Source organism: Acanthaster planci, linkage group LG10 (genome assembly GCF_054643075.1).
Source record: "Acanthaster planci isolate LZ-2023a linkage group LG10, COTS_SCS, whole genome shotgun sequence".
In the NCBI taxonomy this organism is placed as follows: Eukaryota; Metazoa; Echinodermata; class Asteroidea; order Valvatida; family Acanthasteridae; genus Acanthaster; species Acanthaster planci.
Window position 1 is genome coordinate 6,780,581 of NC_141786.1, and position 27,981 is coordinate 6,808,561.

At 42.8% G+C, this 27,981-nt stretch overlaps 1 protein-coding gene across 2 annotated transcripts; it reads right to left on the reverse strand.

Moving 5' to 3' along the window:
* Positions 1 to 1,805: 1,805 nt before the first annotated feature.
* On the reverse strand, positions 1,806 to 27,981 carry ube4a (ubiquitination factor E4A). Of its 2 annotated transcripts, none has more exons than XM_022251727.2 (18): positions 27,902 to 27,981; positions 26,523 to 26,786; positions 25,796 to 25,917; positions 24,084 to 24,251; positions 22,539 to 22,683; positions 21,140 to 21,342; positions 20,354 to 20,536; positions 18,312 to 18,429; positions 17,682 to 17,903; positions 14,329 to 14,616; positions 13,540 to 13,969; positions 12,093 to 12,285; positions 10,945 to 11,058; positions 8,744 to 8,918; positions 8,011 to 8,087; positions 7,234 to 7,485; positions 6,076 to 6,233; positions 1,806 to 5,428 (listed from the first exon to the last, which is right to left on the reverse strand). In XM_022251727.2, the coding sequence occupies exons 2-18, from the start codon at positions 26,761 to 26,763 to the stop codon at positions 5,314 to 5,316; spliced, it is 3,204 nt and encodes a 1,067-aa protein (XP_022107419.2). In that variant the 5' UTR covers positions 26,764 to 26,786; positions 27,902 to 27,981; the 3' UTR covers positions 1,806 to 5,313. The 2 variants fall into 2 exon arrangements, with proteins under 2 accessions (XP_022107419.2, XP_022107418.2); XM_022251726.2 differs by having other exon boundaries at positions 27,849 to 27,976.

Sequence of the window (27,981 nt, forward strand, 5' to 3'; positions counted from 1 at the left end):
AAGAAAATATAGCTAAATAACTTTAGAAAATAACATTCCTTGGTAACAGTAGGCTGGTGTCCTTGTGGACCCATGTAAACCCATCTGGGAAGTTACTTTTCTGAAATGTACGACGTGAACACCATTCTGCACGGAATATTCATGGTACAATTTTTATCGTCCTGTTTTTCTGCAATGGACCCTTTTGCGTTAAGGCGGAGTCAGAGACGATTCTATGCTTTGTTTTTTTAATTCAATTACAACGAATGCAATGCCCTCTAACGTGACGTCATACGCAGGGAGTCTGTAGAAACCATCTGTTGTTCACAGAGTGTGTCAACTATCACAACATCAACTTAGCGGCCATTCCCGAATAGGCCTCTTCCGCCAAGTGGTAGTTTTCCCTCTCATTACTCATTAGCAACACCAAACAATTCGTACTCGGTGCCCAAACCATCTGTAATTTGATGTTAATAATTTGTGACAATAAAATCAAAAATGAAGTTCAATAATTTCAGCATTGACTCCACTGTCGGTCAAGTATCTGACACTAAGACCTTTGAATAATTTCCTTGTGCATCTAGTTAGTTTGAGTTTGTTGTCTCCAACTGGTGACAGCTGTTCTTGTCATTGTGAGAAAACACTGCAGATGCAGCATCAGATAAGCTAGAATTAGATGGTTCTTTTGATTGGCAAGTTCTGAGCTTAGTTTCCAATAAAAAGCATATATCGGCTTGCTTGGGAATATTGTAACGTCGCCACTTTTGTGAGTTTCTAACACGTCTGAAGAAAAAAAGGCCTGTCCTCTGGTCCAGTGGCTTCTGGCCTTCATTACACCTCTAACACCGGTGAACACACACAGAGTTTTATATAAACATGCAACCAATCTGGATGTCCTCTCTCATTTGCACTGGAATCGAATCATACCAAAAAAACACGTCTGACAGAACTGGCGCAAAAAAGGGAGTGAAATATATTGAGGGCGGGAACCAGTCAAGTGAACTGAATTTCTATTCAGCGGCTCGTGTTGAACAGAACGAACAATTCAATGACATGAGAGCAACGATTCACCAATCAGATTATGAGGATTTTTGCAGAAATTGAAGAACTATGTAGGCCGTTGTCCAGCAGATTAGAGCGTGCACTTTAACGCAGCTCAGCTCTCTACACACACCCTCAAAAAGGCGTAAAATTGCCCCCAAACCGAAGCAAAGTCTTCCTTCATGAAGACAGTTCTTTACCTTTGTGCTGAAACATAAACTGATCATCCAAATTCAGACTGATATGACTTCGCGTTTAATTGTCGTGCCAGACTGAGAATGGAAAACAGTGACTCGTTCAAAAAAGGCATTTATTAAGGTGTTGCATAAAACCAAATGTTTCTCGTCCTTTAACCATATGGCAAGATTCATTTCAACAGACTGAATGTTCCATTCGGCCTGTCACTTCATGAAATTACTCTTACCGCTGCACTAAAACAGTATTAATATGTTCCAGCAGCCAAATGCGGCTATAACCTCTAGATGTCACTAGTGCACTGGTCTGTTTCAACAATGTTGAATTGGGGCTTTCACAATAGTGCGCCTCCAAGAGTTTACAACACGGTGGCCAATCACAATGCGCGAGATCTGCCGACCCAACGTGCAAACAGATTTAGCGCGTTGTGATTGGCAAACGCTTTGTAAACTCTTGCAGGCGTACTATTGTGAAACGCCGGTATTAGAGTCCCAGCTCGATAACACCAGTGGGAAGGATATAAAAATGTTTTGAGAACGGCCAAAGTGCCGTATCCGGGACAAATTATGATTATCTGAAGAGTCAATTCCTTTGTTTTTTTTTCCGATATTTATTTCTGTTTTGCAATGTAAATATCAATAATAATCAATCAAGTTATACACAAGAGACGACTTTTCCTCAGCAATTAAATTTTAAAATCCCGACAATGAAATCCCACGGGTAGCCTTCATCTGACCAATTCTGTACAAATGCCATTTTCACAAAAATTAATCATTTTTTGCAAAACTGTGAAGGCAAGTGATGGTGGAAAACAACCAACATTAACAGATAGCGAGGCCCTAATATATTTCAAGTATAATTTCCTTCATTTGCCATCTTCGATGAGTTTGTATTCCACATTAAACCCCTCAAACAGAGGTTGCAATGCTGTCAGTCTGTTACCAGAGTAAGACATAGCATTACCTGATACTACCAACTAATAGGAGAAGTAAATGGACACTTCCAAATTAGAAATAACACTAGAGTTTAGGTCCTATGTTTATAATAGCCTACTGCTTCCATTACAAGAGAAAAGAATACACATAGTGTGAAAATCCATCCCATGTCATAATCTGCATAGAATATCAAAGTGAATCCATCACGTGCACAATTAACTGTGTAAAAGGCCTTAGCGCAAGAACCAGGCTCAACCAGCACGTGAACCAACGCGCACGCTTACACCATTTGTCTGTACTTTTCACGTCCTGGTTCAAATTACGTCAAGCTTCGGTACTATATGGACGGACGCAACTTTATGCATTCATCCGGGAGCTTTCGCAACCCAAGGTCACAGCGAGGTGAAAACCAAAGATCGTATAGCGCCGCCAATACGACCTCTGGTGAGAACACAGTTGACTTGTCGCAATGCATGCAGCGGATGTTTTCATCGTTAAAGGTCACAGAGTTCCTGGATGAAAGCATGATTAAGTTGCATCGGTCCACATAAACACGGCGTGTGCTACATGTACACGTTTACAATGACCAAACTGAAACTAGAATGCTCGATATCAGCTTCTCGTGGAAGACATGCATTACGACAGAATCTCCCTCAAGCAAAGTGTTTACAGTTCAAGTCCTTAAAATCCATTTGCTACTGGCACTTGCAATCCCATATGTACATATACACATACATGCACACCATTCGACACTGTATAAATAACACAGTATGTGACACAGTAACCATCTTGAGGGCGATTAAGGCCTTTGATCTGCTACTTTGGGGCATTCAAAGGTACAGATTTAAAAATAGCAAAGAAAATACCGTCTAACTGAAGATGGCTGCTGTGCACGAAGTCTGCACCTTTTTTCTTTCGAGGTTTTCATTGCGATAGCGGCTCTGAGCTTCTAGTAAACTATAAATGATACAGTAATTAATTTAAATTGAAAGCTCAAAAGGCATAATTTCAACTTACATTCCGGTGAGTTGTTCTTGTCAAATTCTTCTATTTACAACTAGAGTTAGATGTGAATTTACTTCATGAACAAAGTGCCTTGTATTTGGTTCTTTTGTAAAGGTTTCCAGGAATCTGTCTCTCAATGCAAGGAAGCTTGTAACTGATAAGCTTTTTTCACAAAAATGTCAAGGAAGGAAGCACAGATGTTACAAAGCATTGTGGCTAGCTTACTGCAATTAACCAATGCACGCTAACTCCAAGTGCATTAAACAAAATGTAACCAGCAAGAGCACAAAAACACACATAAAAGGATGTGCCTTGGGCAGATTGGCACAACACCACTAGCACAGTCCACAGCACAGTCTCACTGATAGGTAACTCCCATTGAAAATGACATTAGGGCCGTTTTCCAATACTCAACTTCGTCTCCGTCTCAGGCTTTGTCCTCGAAACCAATCCCCGATTGTGGGCCTGAAGTGTTTAAATCAAATTGGATTTCTATAAGTTTTGCTCTCTTGCATCTTATTTGATGTTTTGTGACACTATTAGACTAATTACTGTGCTTACAGCTTCAAAGTCAGTTATTAAAAAAACACTTGAAGCCTGAGACGCAGCTAAAGCTGAGTACTCGAAAACGGCCTAGGATTTCACCCAAGTGGGAAAGCAGTGTTCCGGCAGTGACATTTTAAGCACGGTTGAATAATTCCCTCCGTCTGGTATTTGATTTGTTTGTTGCACTTCACTTACGAGGTATGCAAGTATACTAATTTTAACTCTGAAACTCTCAAGTGATACACAGACAGGTCACTCTACGCATCCACGGTCCAGGTATGCAAGTATACTAATTTTAACTCTGAAACTCTCAAGTGATACACAGATAGGTCACTCTACGCATCCACGGTCCAGGTATGCAAGTATACTAATTTTAACTCTGAAACTCTCAAGTGATACACAGACAGGTCACTCTGCGCATCCACGGTCCAGAGAGTGTGGCAGTTTTATGTCCCTGTTACCCCTGACCGCTGTAATTTGACATGGAGGAACCACTGAAATTGAATTATAATTGATTTGTAGGTAATTTGCAATACTGAATTACTCGTGGGAATTAAAGAATGTGTTCTAACCTTGCAGAATCACGCCAGATGTACCAGGACTCGAAAGGAAATTGGAGCCCAAATTTACAAAACAGCCCATACGTTCTCGTCAACCATCAAAAAAGGGAAAGAGTCTTCGGTGCAGGCAACAAATGTGCCAACGCTATTAGCTTAATTGCCCAAAAATTGTATCAATAGTTCTATGCCTATCACTAACAGCATATGACAACCCAATGACATCTGTACTGTTTTTACAAGTGTGCTTTCCTGTGGTACGCGACAACTGGGGGCCCTCACTAGCTCCACAGGAGAATGCATATGTCTGTTAGTTTAACGAAGTGTGATGTCATCAGTACATAGGCCTATTACATTTCTACGGTCCACAAACCCTCATCAGTGCCGGACAGTGGTGGTGCGATGAGCTAGATATGACCAGGGCTCTGTTTCTAAAGGCGGGAAGCAGAAAACATCATGCAGTTCAAATTCAACTGCTATTATACCAGCCCAGAACTTGGCCATAGTCAAGGAGTGTACAGCACCAGGAAGGCTTACATACAACATGAAAAACTGACCAAAGTGAATGGGGAAGCTGCGATTGCCGTTTGTACCGGTATCACATGGGAAAGGCTTATGTTTTTCTTTACATGTCTCTCCCAATTTGATCGAGAAATTCTCACGCTGACCAATCAAACTGTAGAATTATTTGCATCGTCAAATGCATTCACGAAAAAATGCCGTATCTTTGAAGCTTACATTGGATATCAATTGGGTCAACAATGAATGTACTACCAACAAAGGTCATGCTCCCAGCACCCTTAAAATGAGCAAAGCCTAAAACATATAATTCAAATAACTTGAATAAATAAATATTAATTAGCTCCTGTGATTTTGCCAAAGGACTGGTCCTTTTCATATTTCCAGTGTCTAAAGTGCCACCCACGCCTTGACTAAATGCTACCCTAGACTCAGCTGGTAAAGCAATTTTTCGGTTACCAAATATTCCCTGCGCCAGATAAATTTCCAGGGTGAGGATTCCTAGGCAATTGATGCCCTACATTGGAGTCTGGGACTCATTTCCTCTTGGAGTTCTCCCGCTTCCAGGTTTCAATCTTCTCCCGCAGCTCATCGTTGGGAATGACTTCCTCCATGGTGAGGGGTGACCGGTTGAACGGATCAGTGTGGTCACTGGAATACAAGATAAGCCAAGAAAGACATTCTTTTTCAAACTTGTTTGGTAAATGAGATTGGAGGAATCAGGATCAGTCTTTTGCAGCTGGGGTCGACAGTTTACACCTGCTCGGACTGAAAGTGTTTCAGTCCGAGATTTATCCAGCACTTTCCATTGTTATCACCCTTTCTCACTGGGCCCATGAAACATTCCAAGTACCACTTCAGCTATAGATGTTCAAATTGATCAGATATACAAAAGTAATGGTTGCCAGGAATAAAAGTTTAACACTGTAATTAGACACCTGCAGCTGAAGTGTAGGTCGCTTTTCAACCACAACTGTACTGTCTGAAACTTCAAGTTCGTCAATTCTTTTTAGAACCTTGGCAAATCATGACAAAGATTGGCCCTAAAAGAGGCTTCTGCAAACTTCCAAATAAAATGTTTTGGTCAATCTAAAGATGAGTTAAACGGTGTCATGAACCAATTGTGTTCCAGAATGCTGGGGGGCCATATGCAATAGCACATGCAGTACTCAGATAAAGGTCCTTTTCCCAAATCCTAACGTTTCCAAGAGATGAAAGATTTCATAAGTTTCTAGCATTTGTCAAAATATTTGTTTCAAAGTTGAAGGTTAACAAGGAAATTGCACCGAGCACTGCACCTCAGTAGATGCCTGGCTATAACAGCTCGTTCCATCACTATGCGGGAGGACGGCAGGGTCACGGGGTCACTCATGAGGGTAAAGGTCAAAGGGTCTATGAACTCATCAGGGGCATCAGCAAAGGTTTCCTCTTCCTCTTCCTGTTTAGCTGCCATGGCCTGTGACAAAGAAAGAAAGAATAACAACATCTGGTTGTGTTTTTCCGAACAAATTTGACTTTGGCATCAACAAACGGAATGGTTTCAATGAATATGCATTAATGTATGTATACATTGAAACCAAAAGAGACTTTGATTGTTATCAGTTGCTATGGATTATAAGACTGTATGTAACCCCTCGGAGACGGTTAGTCCGGTTTGCAGTACTGTTCTCCAGCACTGAACTTAGCAGATATGCTCCTCTAGCCCTGGTTTGTGAAGGGCATGTTAGAGATCAAAACTGGCTGCCTAATTGCCCAAAATCTGGGATCCAAACAAAAGACTGGGGATTACAAATCTCAGTGTATAATCTGAGGAAATGCTGCGGTGGTGGCAGCGTACTCAAAAAGCGTGTCCTTTTGGTAAGGCTGCACATGTGTTTAACAGTGCTGCAGTCCCAGAGTGGATGATCCTTTGTTTTGGTAGAGTGAAGAAAGCTCAGTGAAAATACTCATATTCCTGGAACTGTGAGTACTACGACATCAAGGTCTGACCATCACAGTGCACTTTAATAGGTAGCTTGTGCTGGACAATCTAAGGTCATTTTTCTGGAACCCACAAACCATTCTTGTGGGGCGACCTGCTGTGTGCCCCCAAGCCAAATACAAACTGATGACAATTCATCCAGGACTCATCCAGGACAAATGCAGGGCTTCTTGCAGGTGAAGTGAGTGGTGCCACCTGCAACCTGTCTGCACCTTGTCCCAGATGAGTTTTGAGCTGGTTCCTAAGTATGTGCATACCACCTGTGAGTGAACAAGGTACAACCAAAGTCATGGCTTCTTACCTCTGGTGGCAGGATTAGTCTCTAGACTTCTTTCTTCACTTTCATAATAGAGCAGAGAGGAGGGGTGCATCCCCCTTTGAGTAATGACAGCTCTTAATGGTGTCTGTAAGAGATCATACCACTGGCAAGGTAGGAAACAGGGAATCACCCTCAAAAATCAAATGCACTTCTTACCCTGACCCTCTCGGCAAAGGCTGCCATTGCCTCGATCATCTCGATGGGGGCTATGATCTTCTTCAGGACCCGGTCGGCCCGGGTGAAGAGGGTTGCCGAGTAGGACCGGCCATCCCGCGAGACGGCCGCGCAAAACCTCTCGTCCTCGCCCAGGTTGAGGTAGACCTGGCAGATGTGCTGCACCAGGCTGCCCGGCCTGAACTCAAACTCGTCAAAGTTCTTGACCTTCAGGGCACCCATCTTGGGACCCACCTAGGTTGAAAAATAACCAAGAGGAATATCTTACAGCAGAAAAATAACAATCCTTGCTTACTTTTTTCAGGAGGTAGGCTACAATGGGTGTAATCACGAAAGAGTACACCACCAACTATTACCCTATTGGCAGTGTGTTACAAACAAATATACCAAATACTCAGATTCACCACATTCATCCTTTTCTTGAGTTTCACGTACCATTTTACCAATGTTTTGCTCAATTCTTCTATTCTACAAAAGTCATCAAGATTTGCTCCATGAAGTAATTTAAAATCTGTGTTGATTAAAAAGGATATATTTGGAACTGGTGATGATGATTTGCTAAAAACAGCTTGCAGCAAGCTCACAGCCGTTTCTGTATGAAATGGCAAGCCGTCTCCAAAAGTCATGACTGTCTGGAAATACACACATGCATGAACGGTAGCCACTGGCTACCCACTGTGGCTATGCCCCATTGATGCATGTGGTCTCTGGGCATTGCAGCCACAGTCCCATGTTAGGGCAAAGAGATGAGACACCTACCAGCTTCAGCAAGAAGTCGTTGAACATGGCTGCCACTCTGTCCACCATTACCGGATGCACAAATATTGCCTTGATCTCTGAAAATACAAGCACAATAAAGGTGTTGGAATTCTATGTTTGCTTCTACCAAACAAATTACAAGACTCCATTCACAGCAGGGGCACAAGGTTAGAAATTTGAGTTATTTCTTACCATCATTTTGTTCCCTGTTCAATTATAGTTTTGATTAACCTTCCTTTGGTTTGACAGCACAAATATGCGCGAGTGCCCACAGTCACTCTCTTGCATGTGTTTTCTATATGGAACACCAACATGCACAGGTTCAGTGTGTACACAGTTGGTTGCCAGAACAAAATGACACAGGGTGTATCATGATATTCACTCATGTCAAATTATCAAAAAATATCAAGAGGGCTCTAGATCACTGTCAAAACAAATATCCTGGTTTTGTGTTCAGCTAGTTTAAAACCTTGCTGTGGAATGAAATACAGATCCGTTGCAAACGGCATCTGTGACTGAAGTAAACAACTGTTGCCAAATGCCAAAGTGTCGACATCCTGTGCTCTGTATTTCCAGCATTTGCTTTGAGGTTCTAATGTACAGTTTCCAAGGAAACTGTCTAACAAATACTTGGCTGTATGGATTATGTATTCATTCCCCATCTCGGTTTCATTGCCAATGGAAACTTTTGTGAGCAAAGCTGCTATTAGAAAACAAGCCCACAGTCGCTCACCACTGGTGATGAACTTTAGAATATTCATGGACTCGTTGGACATGACGTTGAAGAAGCGCGCTATGCTGCCGTTGGTGCGCAGGGCACCCTCTCGCTGCTGCAGATCCAGGGGTGACAGACTGCGCCATTCACCGCTGTCTCGCTGATGCTGCATCTCCTTGATCTGTTTCAGATTCTGCAGCGGATGGCCGGACACAAGTTACGAATTGTTTCCTTGGTGCTGACAGTACGGCTACAATTCCCATGGTGTATCAGCAACATGAAAACAAACTTGTGTTTGACTGAGCACAGCGCTCGGTCAAACGAAAATTTAGTTGACGATACTTCATACTCTATGCACATATGGTGCCCCCCTTACATGTTGAAGAGATTGCTTCCATGGGACTGTTCAAATTTCAGGGGCAATATGGATATTGTGCACATTAATACGAAATTTCATTGCAGGTTCTTCATACGATATGCACACAAACCAATGTGCATACCATGCAGGTGTGAAAAATAGTTTACATGCGTCTGTTACAATTTCAGAGACAGTATGGGTATTGTGCACATTAAGATGAAAAATTTATGAAGTGCACACATGCAGTGTGTCCAATACAAATGGGAGATACGTGTAGTCTCCTGGGGCTATTCCATCTTCCGATATAATACGGGACTCTGCCCGGCGAGATGAAAGCTTGTCAACAGTACTACAGTACTTGTCATTGGTCCAAAAGTCTCATCCACAGCTCAAGCATAGAGATCACAACGTCCTTGGAGCGTGGGAATTATGTTGATTTTGAAAAACGTTCATAAAACGTTCCCATCCCATTTAAATGTGTTAACATCTCACCCTTACCACAGTGTCATTGACAACTTTAAACACAACAAATAGCATACAATGTAAATAGATGACACAAAGTTCCGCTGATGAATTCACGAGATTCCTTTAATGTGACCGAGCGTGAAGTGTTTTGAAAATGCGTTTATAGTTGCCATGCATCATTTACAATAAAAAAGAATGCCAAAAGTCAAACCTCTAAAAGGGATGGTTTGGTTTAAACATTTAGGAGAATCTGTAATCGGATTTGGAACTTTTTTCATTTGAACATGCAAACGTCCCACCCTTATGAGTACCAAGTGTTGACAAAGACATCAGTTTACCTTGTAAATATGTATTTGTGTTGCTTTGATCACAAAAAAGACATCAATTTTGAAGAAAGCAATTTGTCAAACTTGATTCACCACAGTGTGAAATGGGGAGAAATAACGAAGTTACAGTCATTTGCAAAAGGTTAAGACCACCTGGAATTTTACAGGTGTTTCTGTCAAAGGGCCTGCATTCCTCTGTCTCATCGGATGATTACATAATATGTTCTAGTGGTCCATAACATAAAAGTAGTGCTGTTAGCCCATTGGAATGGAAGTTTTTGTCAAGACACGTCTGGTATGGCATTTTGTCTTTACCGCTGCTGCAGCATGGGTAAAAAAGCCAGTCTAAGTCAGGTTCAAAGGGCCCATAGTGATCCTCCATCAAGAGGGGTACTCTTACTCTTAACGTCAAAATAGCGAGAGGGCTGGTTGCAGCAACACTGCTGTGCACAATGCCATTTCAAATTTCAAGGAGATGGCTCAATTTCTAACCAGAAAAGGCACTGTCGTCCAAAAAAACTACCCCCTGTGAAGACCATGTGGTCTGGTGAATTGTTGTGAAGGATCCCTTGAGCTCTCGTCGAAAGATCAAGGCAGCTTTGCAGTCCACTGGGACAAATATTAGTGTAAGCACCACTTCTCGCCATTTGAAAATAACTAAATGAAATAAATGTAAGTTTCAAAGATTTACATTTGCTGAACTTTGGTTTTCCTTCGAGGTACTGCATTTTGTATAGATGGTCTTAAAACGTTTGCAAATGACCGTAAAAGCCAGAAGTTTTGAGCGTCGTCCTCCCTTCAACAACTGGAAGTGTTCTTCAATTCTGTGAACTAATTATCCAGGTTTTCATTGACAAGCACCACAGCTGTATCTAGATAGAGTAGCCCCAGCTTCAGACTTTGGAACCAAAATGGCCGCTCATTCTGTGTCAAGTACAGCATGCAGCTATTGTGTGCTAACTGTCCATGTGTACTGATGCATAATCCACCATATTGGTTCCAACCATTGGGACATTCATGTCACAGCTCTCTCTATGAACAGCTCTGAAAAGCACCCAATCGGTACTCACATCCATTGCCTCGTCCAGCATGAAGATGGCATCATTGATAAGGAGATTGATGAAACGAAGGAACAGGGGTGCGTTGGCTGCCTCCATTGACTGCAAGGCTTCCTTAGCTATCTCCTTGATTTCAAAAAAGGGAGAGAGCATGCAGCGACATATTACTTAGCCGTGTCCGAAACGGGCTTCCAGAGCTACGGCTAGGTCTATCGTCTGCGCGTCTCCACGCATTTCCAATGGAGTGAAGACCAAGACCTAGCTCTAGACAAGAGATTCGGATGCAGCCTTAGCCTTGTAAATTACGGTTTATGGAATCAAATTATGCAGAATACTACCATTGCCCGAGGGATTTTGGAGGATTGAGGAGGGTTAGGGTTAATATTTATTTCTCCTTAAATGCAGATTGAATAAACATTTCAAAGTTTTCTTGCTCCTGCAGAGTCATACACAATAAGCCATTTGCGAGTTAAATTCATGTGAACATAAAAACTTCAGTTCTCCTCACGAAAACCTCTGTTGCTATACCTCGTGATTCAGGGCAAGCTTTTGCTTTACATAAGAGACGCCTTGCAACAATACACTGTTCTCAATGGATAAGAACGGCACAAAGGAACCAGTCCATTCCAGAGATGGTGGTCGCTATACAAAAGCTTGCCCCAAATCACGAGGTACAGCAACAGTGGTTTTAATATGGAGAATTCAAGTTATGTTCACGTGAATTCAAAGAACTCAGTGTACCAGATTTTATTCAAATTTAACTCGCAAGTGGCATACGGAACCCTCGTACATAGCAGGCAAGCTGTGTGTTACAGTTGGGAAAAGGAGAATATTTGTGGGTGAAAGAACAAGTCCCAACCTCAGCCACAAATGTCTCAGAAAGTTCAATCTACAGATCTTTCCTTATTCCATCTTCAAATCTTTGGGCCACGATGTTGGACGATTAAGGAAAAGGGAAAGAAAAAAAAAAAACAAGTATATTTAATTCACCAAAAACTGTTCATTGCGAACAGGAAATGTGAAATTGTGTCATGCTTTTTGGTTTCAAGCAGGGAAAAACTGAACTCCATTCCAGCAGACAAATCAACTGTCCTATTAATGGAGAGGGGGTTGAAGGTCAAGGTGAGAGAAGATGGGCAGGGGAGGGGGTGAATTTATACCTTCATGCTCTGTCTGTGCTGCTGTAAGCTCCAGAGGTATTTGAGGATGTGATACATGGGCCGTCGGTAGTTGAACTTCTGTTCAAAGGCGTGGGCATCTCCCGAGAACTCAATGTCCACATAGATGCTGAGCAGCGACCGCGAGACAAGTGGAAGGAGGGGATGTTCCAGGAACACTTTCTCCCGATTGAAGCTGGGAAGAGCAATCGACAAGGGAAGGACAGATTCTTAAGAAGAGTTGAACTTTTTTTTTGAAGGGGAGGAGTTGGGATTAGGGTGTTTCGTGTATAAATGGAAAACGGTAGGTTCTGAAATGTATTTTGGGTGTGTGGCAATGTGGTTAGAGTTTAAAAGTGGATCCACACCCCAAATTTCAGGGAGCCAAAATTGCTTCAGGTAACCTTTGATGGCCTTTCTGATGGTTGAGGCAAAATTTAGGGGCTTATTATGCGCTTTTGGATGGAAGGGAAATGAAATCTCCTTCCCCATATATTTCAAAAACCAAAAATTGTGTTCTTTAAGGGGAAGTCCATGACCAACATGGGCCCCTCCCGGTTCCGCCCTTTTTCGGGCTTGTGGCTCCCGGTCCAGCCACTGATTACATGCTATAACCTTGAGCAAGTCAATTTACTCAATTTCCCTCTTTCCACAAGAGGATGTCAACACGCAGCTGTAATTCACGGGCAATAATGCAAGAACCACCAACCAGACTACCGGTAAATGCAATTTGTTGGTACCTGTGCTACTGTTAACATCTACAGGTGCTACTAGTAAACTCCTATAGGAATAGCACACTGCACAAGATGATCCGATGTTGCAGTGCTGTCATTTTCGCAACTTTTGTCAATTACCGAAGTTTGTTTAGGTCGTTTCGTTGTACAGTTTCCTCAGCATGTCAACTGAGCTTGAAGACATACATGAAGACATCCTTTAGGGCACACAGCTTCGCCTTGGATGCTATGAGCCCCTTGGGACATTAAAATGTCATTATCCCACATGGGATATGGCGACGGTACCCAAGACGAAACTAGAGTTGTGGTGGAACAATAAATGATTTTGCTGCAGAGCATTTGAATAGTTTTGGACTTGAATTCGGACCGGAGGCCTTCTGAAGGTCTTCAAATGGCCCTGTAGGATGTTGTGACTGTCTTTAGAGGTCTTCACTCTTGACGGCAACACTGAATGAAGCTATGTCAAACTAAGTTTCGCGAGTTTCCAAATATTTAAACTTGCATTTCACTTTTCTGCGCTGAAAGCAGGAAAGACCCTGTCAAGGGCAAAATGCAAATTAGCTAATTATGACCAACTTTTTTTGTCCATCTTTCAATATCCAACACTGCAGGAAAATTTTGGAAATTCTCTCATAACTCTCAAAATGTTGATGAGTTAAGAAGAACTGACAGATGAATTTCACAAAACAAAGATTTGACCTAGATTCTTTACTTACGTTGTCACGATGGCCTTTGCCTGGTCCTTAGGAGGGATTAGGCCCTCCATCACCTCCGCAAGCTTCGCCCGGAGGTGGGGGTTGTTCATCCGACCTTTACTCCCCATGAAGGTCACGATGAAGGCCATCAGGTGGCCCAGGGACTCCGCCCCATCCTCAAACTTCTGCTCGGCAAAGCGGCGCAGGAACTGCAGGAAGTTGATCAGGTTCTCGGCCAGGAACTCGGGCACGTCAGCCAGGCAGTGGGGTACGGACGCAGCCCCTTCATCCCCAGGGGGCAAGGGGTAGGAAGGCATCCGGAGAGTGGTTCGGTCTTCGGTGGTAGCTAACTGGATGAGGAGACGGGCCGTAGCTAGGTGGAGGTTCCAGCTGTGCTGGACCAGCTGAGGCTCTAGGAGGGCAGTTCTTAAAGACAGGAACAGGGCCATGGCTGGTGTAGAGGAAAGATATTACAAGGGGGGACATTACTATGGCTGTCTGATAGGCTAAAAACGGACTTGTGGGAAGGAACATTGTAAAGGAGGAAATAACTGGGTACACAGGGTTTATACCCATATCTCTTCATTTCTATTCATCTAACACAACTATAGTATACATCCAGCAATGTATAATAGCACCAATGTTCAGTTTCAGGGGTGGAAGGAAAACCCCAGTAAATATTCCAGGGATTCAGGAGGGGAAAAAGAAATCTGTATGTTGACCTAGGTGAGATTAGATCCTCAGGCTGAAGAGAACCATGAAAAGTTAACCACCACCTCAACCTGACCCATCCCCCTCACTGCAACTCACCGATATCCATCTGTTCTCGGAGCCTCTCCACGGCGGGGTTGGTCCTCCCACCCCTGGTGCCCAGTCCCTGCATCTCCTGATAGGCCTCCTGGATACGGTGTAGATCCCGGTTGAGCCGGTTGAAGCGCTCCAGCACGCTGTGGTAGCCCAGGTGTAGACAACGCTGCGTCAGGAAGAAAATCTCCGTGGTGAACTTGTATGGAGGGCGGGCGGGTAGGGAGAGGGCAGCGCTAAGCGTGCCTCCATCATCATCAGCTAACTTAATGAGGCACGTCTCCTTAGGGAGCCCTGGCAGACAGATGCAACAAGACTTTGGTTATTTGCCTCAGGTTTCAATTTTAGAGATCAGAATGTGTTTGTGTCATATAAATTTCGAAAATTAAACAAACATTTAAAGAAAAAGAGGGCTTAAGGTTAAAGTGCAAAAGGAACATCATTTATCAGACTTGTATGACTTGTGACTCGGACTCGAGTCCGACTCGAGTCACATTTTTAATGACTCGGGCTCAAGTCATTTTGACTTACGACTCGGACTCAGGGTTACGGACTCGGACTTAGACTCGACCCCCCATTGACTTGTGTATCGACAGAAATTACCGCACTGCACACATGCACATATGTAAGTCGTTTTCTTTACTGTGCAGTATAGGGCACTCAATGCGGTGCGTACGTGGCCGGTTATCAATATATTGGTTAAAGATATCAATAAACCAAAACTTGTACCCCGCTGTCCACACGTAATACTGAATTGGTGCAAGATTACTAGGGTAAGGTACCAGACTTTCCTTGTCAGACGTCCTGTTATTCACACAGGTATGCTGTCGCATCACATTAACGTGATATGAATAGTCTGCTCATCTGCCCGTTTCGTGCGGTACTGCCAGTTTTAAATGTACATGCAATGCGTCGATCATCATGATGGCATCCACCTCCAAAATTGTTAAGTTTGGGTATCTGAACTTTGAGAGAAACACGAATGGAAAGTCTAGTGCAGAATTCAAGTTCTGTCAAAGAAGAACTGAAGAGAAAACCGGCACCACATCAAACTTTAATCGCCACCTTTCGCGTGCGCATCCTAACAAGTTTGTTTTCCCATGTCATAGTTTTACTAGGCCTAGGCTAATTCGTTAATGTAAAAGATTTCGTTAATGTAAAAGATGACTTGTGACTCAGACTTGGACTCAACATTTGTGACTTGTAACTTGGACTTGACCTGGAGGACTCGGAACTCAGATTTGGACTCAAGAAATGTGACTCACACTCAATGTTTCATGACTCGAATACAAGTCTGTCATTTATAGGTTGCACCTCACAGTAAATTGACCACAAGTGGTGTTTTTCACTGTGGTTTGACAACATTTGCTTGAACATAACTGTTATACTGGTGGATTACTCTGAATAAACAACTTGGACCCATGTCACTGCTTAGCAATAGCTTTTTTTGTAAATTAACACTGAAAAGAGCCATGGGCAGATTCTGCCCCTCCCCCTGGCATTTTTTCTGATATCACCGCAGTTCCATTTTTTTTCAGGACTTGAGCCTTTAGGAGTTTTTAGAGTAACTCTTGGCAGTCATTCTGACACCAAGTTAATGAATCTCAAACATTCCGGTCTTGCGCAGCTTGCAGTTTTCTGAGACAAGTCAGCCAAAAATATATACTTTTTCCACTGCAGCGCTCAATGCACATGGGCTGGCATGCGTACAGCCTTGAACTTCCAATGACCATAAAAACAAAACCAAATGTCTGATTCAGTTCAAATCTCACATGTATATTGATAACGAGTGTCTTTAAGTGCATGTCAAGTTTCAAATAAATTGAGCGAGGCACTACCGAGTTCTTGGGGAGGAGGGGGCGGGAAAAACCCACCCTCATTCGGCTGTGAGATGGGCCCAAATAACCCGGCTCTTTGAGGGTTAAGCAAGTAGATCTCACTGACAGGAAATTAATAATGTGAAATGAGACGCCAAGGGCACCACATTAATGCCACCGACACAGGCTTTATAGCGCACACTATGGCTGGATAAATTCAGGTACATTTACAAAACTCTTCAAGGTAGAAATTCTCAAATTCAAGGATAAAATAATCAGAAACTGAACTTAAAATGTACATTTCTGACTGATTACAATGATGAAAACGTAGACATTCCAAGAACTGGATGTTTTTAAAATTTGAAAGCACTCTCAGAACCTTTTACAGTGTTGGCTTAAAGTGAAGTGCTTTTGCATGGCTTGGGATTTTGTTTTAAAATTTCAAGTGATTTTCGTGGCTTTCAAACCCTAGTGCAGAAAATAAGACTGACGATAAGACTTCATTATTGGTTTAACAAGGGTTGGTGGCATAAGACTGTACTGCAAGTGCTATTAGCAGCAGACTGACGAGCAATTATAATTCAGATGTCATTCTCATCACGTTCTTACTCCCTTACTATCCCCAAATGCATGCTTGAACAGCGGCCGCAAACTGAACACTCGTGACAAGTCTTCACAGGTCCTCCTGTTTCTGCCGCAAGCTTTTACGAAATAGCTAGGACCAAAGACATTCCTTTAATGTTCACCCGACTCTTAGCAAAAGTGCTTGTAACACTGCTGTAGTCAAGACCTCTTCAGACCATCGCAAGACCCCATCACAAGAGCTCATCACAAGACCCCGCAAACTACCACAAGACCCAACAAGATCGACCATCACAACACCCCATCACAAGACCACACAAACTACCACAAGACCATTACAAAACTCCATCACAAGACCCCACAAGACCCCATCACAAGACCGCACAAACTACCACAAGACCATTACAAAACTCCATCACAAGACCCCACAAGACCATCACAACACCCCATCACAAGACCACACAAACCACCACAAGACCATTACAAACCCCATCACAAGACCCCACAAGACCATTACAAAACCCCATCACAAGACCACACAAACTAGCACAAGACCATTACAAAACCCCATCACAAGACCCCACAAGACCATCACAACAACCCATCACAAGACCACACAAACTACCACAAGACCCCATCACAAGACCACACAAACTACCACAACAACCCATCACAAGACCACACAAGCTACCACAAGACCCCATCACAAGACCGCACAAACTAACGTACCACAAGACCAACACATGACCTCCTGTCTCAGTCCACATTACAAGCTCTTCAAAGGAACAGTACAAAAACATTCCTCTGTCACTTGTGACTGGTCTTGTGATGGGCTCCGCTACAAAACAGGTGTGCAACTAAAACACTGAGAAGTGAACATGTATCTCAGTTTATACTCCTTCAGATCAAGACAAAGGTCACTCTAAGGTCACTATTGGGGTCATTTCCAACAACTGTTACCTCGTAGATGCACCCCCTTGGCGTTCATCTCCTCCTCTCCCGCGTTGCTGCTCAGCTCCAGCCGACTGTAGCTCAGGTCCACACCCAGGATCTTGCTGGAGTCTGGCGCAGTGAACGGGGTGCAGAATCGCACCATGACAGCTCCCAGGTTCACAAAGAAGGCGTCGCTGGCGAAGACCTGGCCAAAGTTGGGCAGCTCCCTGGACCAGAGTTTAGCCCGTCCTGCACAATGCGCGGTGGGAAGGTCAAAGGGATTGAAGACACATTGCATCCTTCAAAGCCACAGTAATTAGGTTTCTTGTTGCTACTGGGGTGCTTAGCACACATCAATATAACCGTTCTGGTAATCAACTACTTCTAAGACATTTTATCTCAATTCATGCATGTACATTTGGACAAAAATAAATGTGCAGAAAAAGTTATTGTCTCAAAACCGCAAAAGAAGCGAAAGACAATTATTTTCAATAGTTTATTTCCTTGACACAACACAAGCATGATCTGACCAATACCTACGACGGACTACAAGTACATCATCATCATGCATAACCTTGCAATGAAGACGCATCATCTGGGCATCTGGCCAGTAGCACTGCCCTATCTACATCATGCATATTCATAAGGCATCCATACCTGTATTGGCATGTAGACAGTTTCCTAGCCACGCTAGCAGCCTGTTTTTGTTCGCCGCGGAAGACTTGAAGATTCCTTTGAATATCTCATACATCCTCTCATTCAGGAGGGATATAGGCTGAGAGGTTAACATAAGAGGTTAACATAAGAGGTCAACATAAGAGGTCAACATAAGAGGTCAACATAAGAGGTCAACATAAGAGGTCAACATAAGAGGTCAACATAAGAGGTTAACATAAGAGGTTAACATACATGTAAGAGGTTAACATAAATGAAAATTCAGTCTAGAGTATTACCACATACGGGCAAAGTGACCTCTCCCTACTGATACAGCAATTTTTGTCCAAATTGAATTCCGAATATCTCAATTTGGCAACTATGAATTTAAAATCCAATCGGCACAAACATGTTTTAGAACTTCTAGTTTATGTCTATAGTCAGGTTTTTGCACAGCCAATCAAGACATGACTGTTTCATATGACACTGTCAAGGCATAAGGCAACATTTGAACAACATTTGATGAGGTTACTGCTTTATATGACATTGCCATGGCACAATAGCTAATACTGCAACATGACTGTTTCATATGACACTATCACTTGATGCAATGTTTGAACATTTGATGAGGTTAATAGTGCTTTATATGACATTCCCATGGCACACTAGCTAATACTGCAACATGGCTGTTTCATATGACGCTGTCAAGGTATAATGCAATGTTTGAACACCATTTGATGAGGTTACTGCTTTACATGACATTGCCATGGCACAATAGCTAATACTGCGACATGACTGTTTCATATGACGCTGTCAAGGTATAATGCAATGTTTGAACAACATTTGATGAGGTTACTGCTTTATACGACATTGCCATGGCACACTAACTAATACTTCAACATGACTGTTTCATATGACATTGTCAACACACAACTTATTACTGCAACGTTTGGACAACATCTGATGAGGTTACTGCTTCATATGACATTGTCAAGGCACACTAGCTAATACTTCAACACTTGAACAATGTTTGATGAAATACCACTTACATGTATGTCAATAACTTGATATCATAATTCACAAATATGCAATTTTCAGCATTTCTCTCAAGATTATCCAATATGAACTGTAATTAATTACTACATGTATATTCCACTGTCCGAAGTGACTCATGAAAGGAAATGGGCAAGCACTCAACATCAATTCCCCGTTTCTAAGAGTTCCTTGTTTAATGTCCAGTTTGTCCTATATTGGATAGTGACTTACATGTATTCTGAGTTCTAGAGATGTTATGTACATGTACCGGTATATTGTATCAAGATTTGTCTTTTAATGGTTTGGCTGTATTAATTTAGTTTTTAGAAATGCCAAGGGAAAACGACTTCCAGTAATTTTTAGTCTGGCTAATAAGCGTTAATTTGAATTCAACGTACATGTTTATTTGTAACATATTGCAAACACCACATCTGCCAAAGTGTAACACACTGGAAACCCGTTTGCATCTCATGTAGACACCCATCTGCCATGACTGGATTCTAGATGCTCTGTGGTGCAATCAGAGGCATATCCTGGCCACTTCCTCCTGACTCTTTGAATTAAATTTGCTCGTGTTGGCAACTTCAAATGAATGCAACATTTTTTAAGAAGGGGGTTTGGTCATCAAAAGTCAAATTTTTTTAGGAGCCATATTTTCCAATGAGTTATTTTCTGAGAAACAAAATTCCCTAATATGTTGTAGGAACATTGTAATATTTACAAATAGGTCATTTGGGAGACATTTTGTGGTACATTTTTCAGGATTAGGGAGACATTGGCTTCTAGGGAGACATTTCAGTGCATAAAATTTTAGCAGAGCAGCTGGCCCTGCTAAATCCCTCATGAGGAAGACTGGCTGTGTTGATAATATACGTGCAGCACAAAATATTTGAAACCTGGTGACCAAATTGTAAAGGTAGCTACAAGTGAGAGACAGGCAACACTCCATGGGCAACCAGACTACTTCCACAGGTTGGAAGACACTGACAGACCCCCCCCCAGGTACCCACCTGCCACAAGAATTCCTGGGTTGCATTGTGCTCCCGCTGGGTTCCCCTGGAGGGCGTGGTGAAGAACTCGGCCACCCGCTGATGTTTGGGGATACAGGACAGAGACAGTGGCACCCCTAGCACTGTCTCCTCGTAACTCTTGGCCTTTTTGGGGTCCTTAGGTGAGACATGATCCATCAGAATCTACAATACCAAAAAAAAAATGGATTTTCAATTTGAACTTGGGATTTAGACATTTATCTTTAGGCTAACAGGATGCAACCACAAGTTCTGACAGAAAAAAAGGAATATTTTAAACTGTACAATTATTTGAATATTCAAGAGAACATCAGGTATTAAGCATTTTTTAAATTGACTATCCAAAAGTAACATGTATACATACATTTATACAAATCAATTTTCCTTTTAACAAAACTGCATTTTAAAAGCTCATTTAAAGGTGCTTGATTAAGGAAACTTGACAGCAGCTGAATGACAAGCCCTACAATCTGGACCAAGAGAGGGCGCCATTTTCCAAGCAACAACGGCTCTCTTGGTAGTAACTGCACATTGCTTGGTTCACGAATGACTAGGAAACACAAGTGATGCAGTCGTATCACTACCAACAACATGAACACTCCCACATAGCACTTTTCAGCCAATGAGAGGGTGCTTGTGCTCAGAGCAGACAAGGTCAACAAACTGCTTTTGCTCTAATTTAATACAATCCATCCTATTGTTATGTCAGGTTTTTTTATCCAAAATCTTTTCCACGCATAAATGAAAAAGACATCTTGACAATCTTACCTTTGCTAAACTTGGGCGTCGTGTGAAGAGCTCCAGGACAGCACAGAAAACCATGTTCCTGGCATCGGAAAACGATGGGATTCCCCTCATCTCTTTGTACAGGTGGTCTAGCAACGGACCAAAGGCGTCGGCCAGCTGCAGGTCCTCGTCCAGCAAGATGGCGTCGGCCACTTCAACCAAGAAGCTGAAAGCGTGGTCAATCTCTGAAGAGTTGAAACACAAGAGCAGAGAGTGGCGTACCGGTACAAAAGTTGAGAAAGGAGGCTGCTTAACGTTTCAAGAAGGCTCTGCCAGTTTGATTGACCTTACATGGGGCCTGTTTGTTTCACGTGGATCCAGATTGCTATCAGGGATCCCATACTGGTTCGCTGAAACCAGAACCTGTCCAATGGAAAACACAGCCCAGCTTTCAGATCTCTGATAGGCTCCTATGTAAGTACTGGTCGAATGTGCAATGTATAGAAATTGTAATGATGTGGGCCCTTTCATGTCCTGTTATCGGAGATTTTATATTTTGGGACCCCCCCAAATTTTTGACATTTCAATCTTGCAAAACTGGCAAGTCCCCCCAAAACACAAAGGCAACACTCTCTTTATTGCGCTGACCTAACTGTTGGAAGTGCCCCACGAATCGTCGAAAGAAAGACAGCCAGGTTCTTGCACGTGTTCTGCATGTACGCAAAGACCGTGTGTTTCGGAATAAATTCGTTGCATGTCAAATACGCATAAACTTTTGCGCCTACGTGGTGAGTTGGTGCCAAAAGGACGGTCGATTTCATTTTAAAACATGCCCTCTTTTGTTCCGCTCGGAGCGGATACTAACCTTTTATCTGTCTCACTGTTTGCTACCCTTCTCTGTTATCACTCTGCCAGAATTCTATGGTATCGGTAACTTCTAATTCTATGTACTTAAACTTTTCAGGAGGCGTGAAGCACCATGTCGAGTTAAATTGAGGCTGGTAAGGGCGGAGCCGGTGCCAAATTTTGAGAAAGGTGGACCAAAAATTTGGAAAGAAAAAAAACTGGACACTTTATTGGTTTGACCTTTCATGGAGTTTCCGAGTGGTGAGGCCATACATGTACATCGTTATTGGGGCTTTTGATACGCTTCAGGAAGTAAGGAAATATAACAGACTAAGTAAGTTATCTTAAAGATTTCTCTGTTTTTTTTTCCTCCTTGGGAGAGGGGTCATGGCCCTTCACTGTCCCTCCCCTGGTCTGCCTATTGATAGCCCAACACCACTTTTATTTACCTTCCAAAAATCACCCCAAACCTCTTGATGGATTTTGAAGCATCTTCAGAGGGTTAGAGTCAATCTTGTGTGGTTGCAAAGTCTTTAAAAGGCCCCACGTCCCACCACACGAGGTCAACAACAGCAAGGAGGTTTAAACCAATTACCTCCACTTGCAAACATCTGCAGCAGCAAGGTCATCGTCTGTGCGTGAAGGTCTTGATTGCTGAATAGCTCTGGTGTCAGCAAACTGGTCACCGCATTTGACACAACCACTCGCCGACAGCACTCTGCATATTCATGGAGGTCATCCTGAGGTCAAAGGTCAAGTCATATGGTTAAAAAAAAAAGATACCATTCTCATTTATTTGCATCCTGACAGTTTTGGTGACACTCTCTCTCTCAAAACCTATTGCCTTGCGGACAGAACGTAGCAGAGTTACAGCGAACCTTTTCCCCATAACCTTTGACCTATCAGCCGACCATTTTAACTGAGCATCCTTCAGCCTCGTGCAGACTGAACCATACAGTGGAAGTTACGTGCTTCACTTGAGGCCAGCTCGGTGATAAAGACCAGCCTTGCAAAAAGAGGGCATCTCTTAACAACTACAGGCAAAAACTTTGCTTGTGCTGTCACTGACTACTTCACATTAACTCCAAGAACAATCAGTACGGCAGCCTTGACATCATTATAATCCCGCTGGGTCCAAAAACATTCATAAAATCCTCTCGGCTCCCTGAGAGATGGTACAGAGCTCCATGCTGCAATTCCACATGCAGACAACTGATCAAACACAGCAACCATCTGTACCCTCATGGAACCTCTGTGCCTTTGCCTCTCCTTTGATGTAGAGGGGCCAGTGGCAGATAAGTGACCGGCTCAAGGAAACAGCATGTAACCAGCAGCTGGATTCAAACCCAAGTCACAAACCCTAACCACTTGGCCACACGCCTCCACTTGTGGAAAACTCTTCAGACCATCACGAGACCATCACAAGACCAGCACAAGACCTCCAGTCTAATTTTTGAGTTACGAGCTGTTCAAATGAACTGCAAAAAAAAGAAGCCTACTGCCATTATTCACGCTGTTAATGTACTTGTGACTGGTCTTGTGTCTAGTCTTGTGGATGGTCTCGTGAATGGTCTTGTGGATGGTCTCATGACTGGTCTTGTGACTGGTCTTATGACTGGTCTTGTGAATGGTCTTGTGATAGTCTTATGAATGGTCTTTTGACTGGTCTTGTGACTGGACTTATGACTGGTCTTGTGAGTGGTCTTGTGAATGGTTTCTGATCTTGTGACTGGTGTAGTGACTGGTCTCTCGACTAAAACACCTTTTGTGAAGCGACAGTTGATACTTGAAGCAGATGACTACAGCACAAAAAGTGACAAGGAGGCCACGTGCAGAGTTCAAACAAAACATGTGAAAAACCACATCCCATGACATTTATTGCCACTTTAGAGAGATAGGTTGCTTGTTATTACAGGTGCGTGAACTGGAGGACTGCCATAGCCGCTACATCAAAAGTGCCCGATCAAAAATCACGATCTTGATTTCCCTGACTTTTTCCCAACTATTTTTCCTCTGCAATCAAGATTTTCAGGACATCCATTTTCCATGACTCTTCCGAGACTTTCCACGACAGCTTTTGTTCCCAGGATTTTTGCAGGATTGTCCATGACCATGGGAACCCCGAGTGTGGCCGGCTCACCTTGTTAGCCTTGGACTGCTGCACGCTCCTCCTGTAGCAAGCCAGCAGGTACCGCATCACCTCCTTCTCTCCCGCCTCCTGCTCCTCGATGCTGCAGCTCACTGAAGAGGAGTTCATGTTGATGACATGGAAGGCAGGGTCTTCCAGGAGCAACCTCTCAAAGACGGCCTACAGACGGACAGACAGAAGACCTAAGTTCAGCTTTTCTATTTTGGTTTTTTTTTTTTTCTATAAAATAAACCTGAGTTTATTCAGTTTGTTCGATTTGCATGATATAAACTATAGATACATTTAATTGAGTGAAATGGGAAGATTACTTTGATAGATAATAATTTGACCGCATAAGCATGATAGAATGGAATGTTCCACTGAACAGATGGAAATGGAACATTCCATCTGTGACTGAATAAGACTATGTGTTCAATGCATGAACAGGCAAATCCCTACCCACACAAACTTCTGAATCACATGTTCGTAATTCGTGTGAAGAACTGTTGCTATTGCATCACCAACAACATGGTCATGCAAGGGAACTTCCATTTACCATACAGTGTACTCCAATGTCCTATGGGTTCAGACATATCTATTTTTGCTGTGTGGCCATCCGGTGCATTAGGATAAAGATTTCAATGCCATCTAATCCATAACGGCCATTTAATGGAAAACGATTTATTCAGGCGTTGTATAATACATGCAAAAACCCCACTTCAAATCAATACGGCCGTTTTACGCGAAATTTGTCGACCCAATGCGCATTTGGAACGGGTCAACAAATTTCGCGCGTTATGATTGGCCAACGTGTTACAAACTCTTGGTGACACACTGTTGTAAATTGCCCGTATTGTGTTTCCAGTCTGTGCCACAAGTAGACAACTCTGACGCCATCCTATGCATGAACATTTGGAATTGGTGTCCATGTTTGTAGAACATCATGAAATAGGATGGAACAAATTCCAAATTGTGTACTCTAATTCAGCCCAAACCCTCCTCAATCCTCCAAAATCCTTCGGGCGGTTTTTGAGGATTTTGGAGGATTGAGGGTGAATGGCAAAAGTGCACGGTTGATTGCGAAGTATGCCATGAGTGAAGGTTGTGGGTTAGACCTTGTGTTGTTCTTGCTCAGTCATGCATAAATTCAACCCATTATTTCTTTAGAATCAACCGCATTGCTCTCCAATGCCATTCGCACTGCCTCAACATAACGACAGGAATTAGCGGGCGATTTTGAAGGATTGAGGCAGTAGGCACACCTCCAAGCAACATTTTCAAGAAAATTTGGAGGATTCTCAGAGGATTGAGGGAGAATCCAATTTTTTTTCACCCCCAAATTGGAGGATTCTGGAGGATTGAGGAAGGTCCCAAGCAAAAAGGGCCTAGGGGGTTAGGGCTTTAAAAAGCCTCTGTGGAATTCATCCGGAGCGCATGTGCACATGCAGTTTACATGTACCTTGTTTGTAATACAGAGCACAACCGAGGGGTCATGTGCTGACTGTGCATTTTGGGTGGTGCTGTATCAGCTTTGAATATTTGATGATGAGTTGTTATGGAATACTGATGCAGGTGGGCCAATAGCCGTTACAAAAGCTGAATAGCATTTCCAAATTTTCAAATGTAAGGTTTTTCCAACAAACGTGGATGTGCCTGGCAGGCTCCAATTTGCACTGCAAGATATCGTTCCAGAAATTCATTGAAGCTCTATGCTAAGGACTTACTCGATCAATGACGTCCCATCCCAGCCAGTGCCAGGCCCCTTCGCTTTCCTCCTTGACAGCATCGGCTGTTTCCACAAGGTACACGCAGCGGGGAGGCATACCCCGCTGATTTGTCTCGCCCTCTGAAAAGAAACGGGATACATGACATGAAGCATGCCTCAAGCAGCACGTTCGAATGAACTTTACAGGCGCAAGTAAACTAGGACACCCACCACCAGCATCAGTGGCACACCCAGGATTAGTTATGGTGGAGCTCAGCCTGGGGCCAATTTCATAGAGCTGTAAATTTGTTGTTGATTTGTAAATGTTGCAACTTTACAGGCGCAAGTAAACTAGGACACCCACCACCAGCAGTGGCACACCCAGGATTAGTTATGGTGGAGCTCAGCCTGGGGCCAATTTCATAGAGCTGCTTAAGTACAAAATTTTCTTAAGTGTGAAAAAAAAATTGCTTACAAGAAATAAAGGTCACCAGCTCAAACTCTACCTGATTGTCATGCTAACCAAAAACTGGTTAATACAGTCCCAAAACAATATACATCACATAAAGTCTTGGCTCTTGGAAATGCCATATCCCATATCACAGCAAGCAATCGTGGTTACATGTAAATGTTGCAATTCAGTCTATTAAGAAATACCGGATGGAGATACACTGTAAACCAACAACTGAAAAAAACGAAGACAGTTGAATTAAATTGACAGGATTTGTTTGGTGCTTCTTATTTACCGTGATCTATGGTCACCAGAAATACCGTCTGAATCATCCGATCAATGGCCTGCACCTTCTCTGCCTCCCGTGTCCCTGTTTCACCTTTGACCTCTGACCCTGCATCCCCAATGCCCTCACTCTGATCATCAGCTCCATCTGCCTTGGGAGTGACCTCTGCACTTTGACCCCTCTCGACCTCTGGGTTCTCTGCCTTGGCAGACTGCAAGAGGGCAAACGGGTTGACCATTTCTGGCTCCATTTTTGGGTTTCACTGGGTGTCAGCTGAAACAAATCATATTCAGGCTCTCACTTGTTGCAAATTCAGTACAAGAATTCACAATACTGGTCTGATTTCCCTTACACTCAAAATTAATACAGTATTTATCAAACAAACTGAGATTTCACCAGCGTGTCATATTTGTGATGTGATCTGGGAAGACACTTCACAAGATGAAATATGTACACGGAATTAACACCATGCTGTTGACAAAGTTTCTTTTCGATCTTAGGACACCTATTTTATGCTGTCACAAAAATATTTAAAATTGAAACAGTTTATTGAGTTACTGTGACAACATCCTCATTAAAATGGTGAAATTCTTGAGCATTTTGCCCATTGACACTACAGAAAATCAGCAGCATGTAGGCCTAGGTCTACTGGTATTCCCAGTCACTGTCAGCTGCATGACAGCTCGACCAATCACAACGCAGCTCCTATTTTTTTTCCTTGTTTTCCTGACCCCATCAAATGAAAGCCAAGCTACATTTGTAGGCCTATGATTGGTCATTGGAATGGAAGCAAATTGGGGTCAATCACAGTGGGAACAGGGCAGACATCGGACCCCACAGTTAGTTGAAGCATGGCGGACGTCGAACCCAACAGTTATGGGGGTAACCTACACATGATGAGTAGGGCCTAAGGGCGCTTGTCATTTGGGAACTCATTTTCTTAAATAGGAAATTGTGTTCAAACTTTTTTCCCTGCATGCTCTACCATCCTCCACTTGGAGATTATTTCCAATTTTAATTTTTTTTAAAGTCTTATTCATTGAAATAAGGCTCCACGATTTTATAAAAATATGGATTTTCAACTTTTCAGTCAAATTCCAAACTCATTTTTGTGTACAAAAAATCAGTTTGCTCTCCATTTGTACGAACATAAAATTTTCTATATCATCTCAATTATTTTTTGGTCTATAGGCCTACTAGTACTACCACGTGTCCTACCTCCTTGGTACCTGGGATGGACCGGTACGTCCGGAAACTGGACACAATTCATTTTCAGTTCTGTTTCCAACTCCATGACTGATATTTTAACATAACCAGTTCAGTAACTATATTCACCTGTTTTAACTTCTGAAGTCTGAAGTCCCTCAAATGACCATTATTTTTCCTACCGTGATTAGCTGGTTTAACATTTACTGAATCCGAGGCTTTTCTCATTGTCAGGTGCGAACCGACTGCGACACAAGAGCGC